This window comes from Emiliania huxleyi, assembly GCF_000372725.1.
Source record: "Emiliania huxleyi CCMP1516 unplaced genomic scaffold EMIHUscaffold_4779, whole genome shotgun sequence".
Taxonomy (NCBI): Eukaryota; Haptophyta; order Isochrysidales; family Noelaerhabdaceae; genus Emiliania; species Emiliania huxleyi.
Window position 1 is genome coordinate 1 of NW_005198408.1, and position 1,250 is coordinate 1,250.

At 66.1% G+C, this 1,250-nt stretch overlaps 1 protein-coding gene across 1 annotated transcript; it reads left to right on the forward strand.

Moving 5' to 3' along the window:
- Positions 1-347: 347 nt before the first annotated feature.
- Positions 348-903, forward strand: EMIHUDRAFT_256422 (hypothetical protein; the record flags this gene model as incomplete). Its single annotated transcript, XM_005767857.1, has 2 exons — positions 348-708; positions 800-903. The coding sequence occupies 2 exons, from the start codon at positions 348-350 to the stop codon at positions 901-903; spliced, it is 465 nt and encodes a 154-aa protein (XP_005767914.1).
- Positions 904-1,250: the final 347 nt, after the last annotated feature.

Consider the following 1,250-nt stretch of genomic DNA (forward strand, 5'->3'; position numbering starts at 1 on the left):
TGCCGAGCGGCTGCCTGCTCGGCCCTGGCGTGGAGGTGCCCGCGGGGGCGGTGCTGGCGGCGAACTCGCGCCACACGGCGCTCTCGCGGCCCGAGTTGCTCAAGCTGGCCGAGGACATGGACGACGACGACAGCGGCGACGAGGCCGACGCCGAGCGCGGCGCCGACGCCGACGCGGACGCGGCGGGCACGCTGTGGAGGGTTGTGGCCGCGGGGGCGATGGGGAAGGGTGGTGGTGCGGCGGCGTGGCCGATCTCTGGCGAGCTGTCCGAGCCCGAAGACGACGAGGTCGTGCCGGAGGACGAGGTCGTGCCGGGCGAGACCTTCTTCTCGGAGGTGGAGGCGACGATGCAGCGCGGCATCGAGGCCGACCACACCGTCGAGAACGTGGCGCTCGAGGTCAACAGCCTCAAGTTTGCGCAGAACCGCACCTTTGCGGACTGCCTGCAGCCGCTGCTGCTCACGCTGCTCTCGTCGCTCCAGCTGTCGACGCGCACCAAGAAGGAGCGGCCGCGCGAGATCAAGCGCTGCCTCAAGCGGTGGGGCGCGCTGCTCGGCCGCTTCGTCCAGTCACAGGCGGACCAGGACGTCCTCCTCGCCACCCTCATCTCCGTCGCCACCGAGAGCGACGCGCTCGCGGACGTGTTCCAGCACGCGCTGCACGCGCTGTACGAGTGCGACGCGTCGGCGCGCTCCGAGGGGCGAGGGCGTGCCGCGCGGTGGGAGGCTCCCCTCAGCCAAGAGAGCTCGTGCGCCGTAGGTCCTCTCGGAAGAGGCGATTCTGCGCTGGGCATCGGCAGCCGAGGCGGCGCCGTGCGGCTCGCCCACGCGCGCGCTCCTCGACTCGGCCGCGCCCTTCCTGACGTGGCTGCAGGAGGCGGAGGAGGATTCGGAGGAGGACTGAGAGGCAGGCGGGATAAGTCACTACTCCAAGCAGGAGGTCTGGCTCTCATGCAAAGTGACTCACGGTCCATGCCGCTGTGTAGAGCTGTAGAGCCCGCAATAAAAGCCGTAGCGCTGGTCTTTGATAGCCGTACTTTGAGAGATTGAGACATCTTGAGAGATGACCCAGATGTTGTCCGAGATGAGAGCATCAAAACTTCTCCCACACTTGCACTTCCCAGCACACATACACCCACAAAGAACCCTGCAGCTGCACAAAGACTAGGGCTGTCAAACGTTAAGAGCTGAACAGTGTTGCTAGTGTTAACAGTAACAACAGAACAACAGTGGGGCTCCCCAACAACAGTA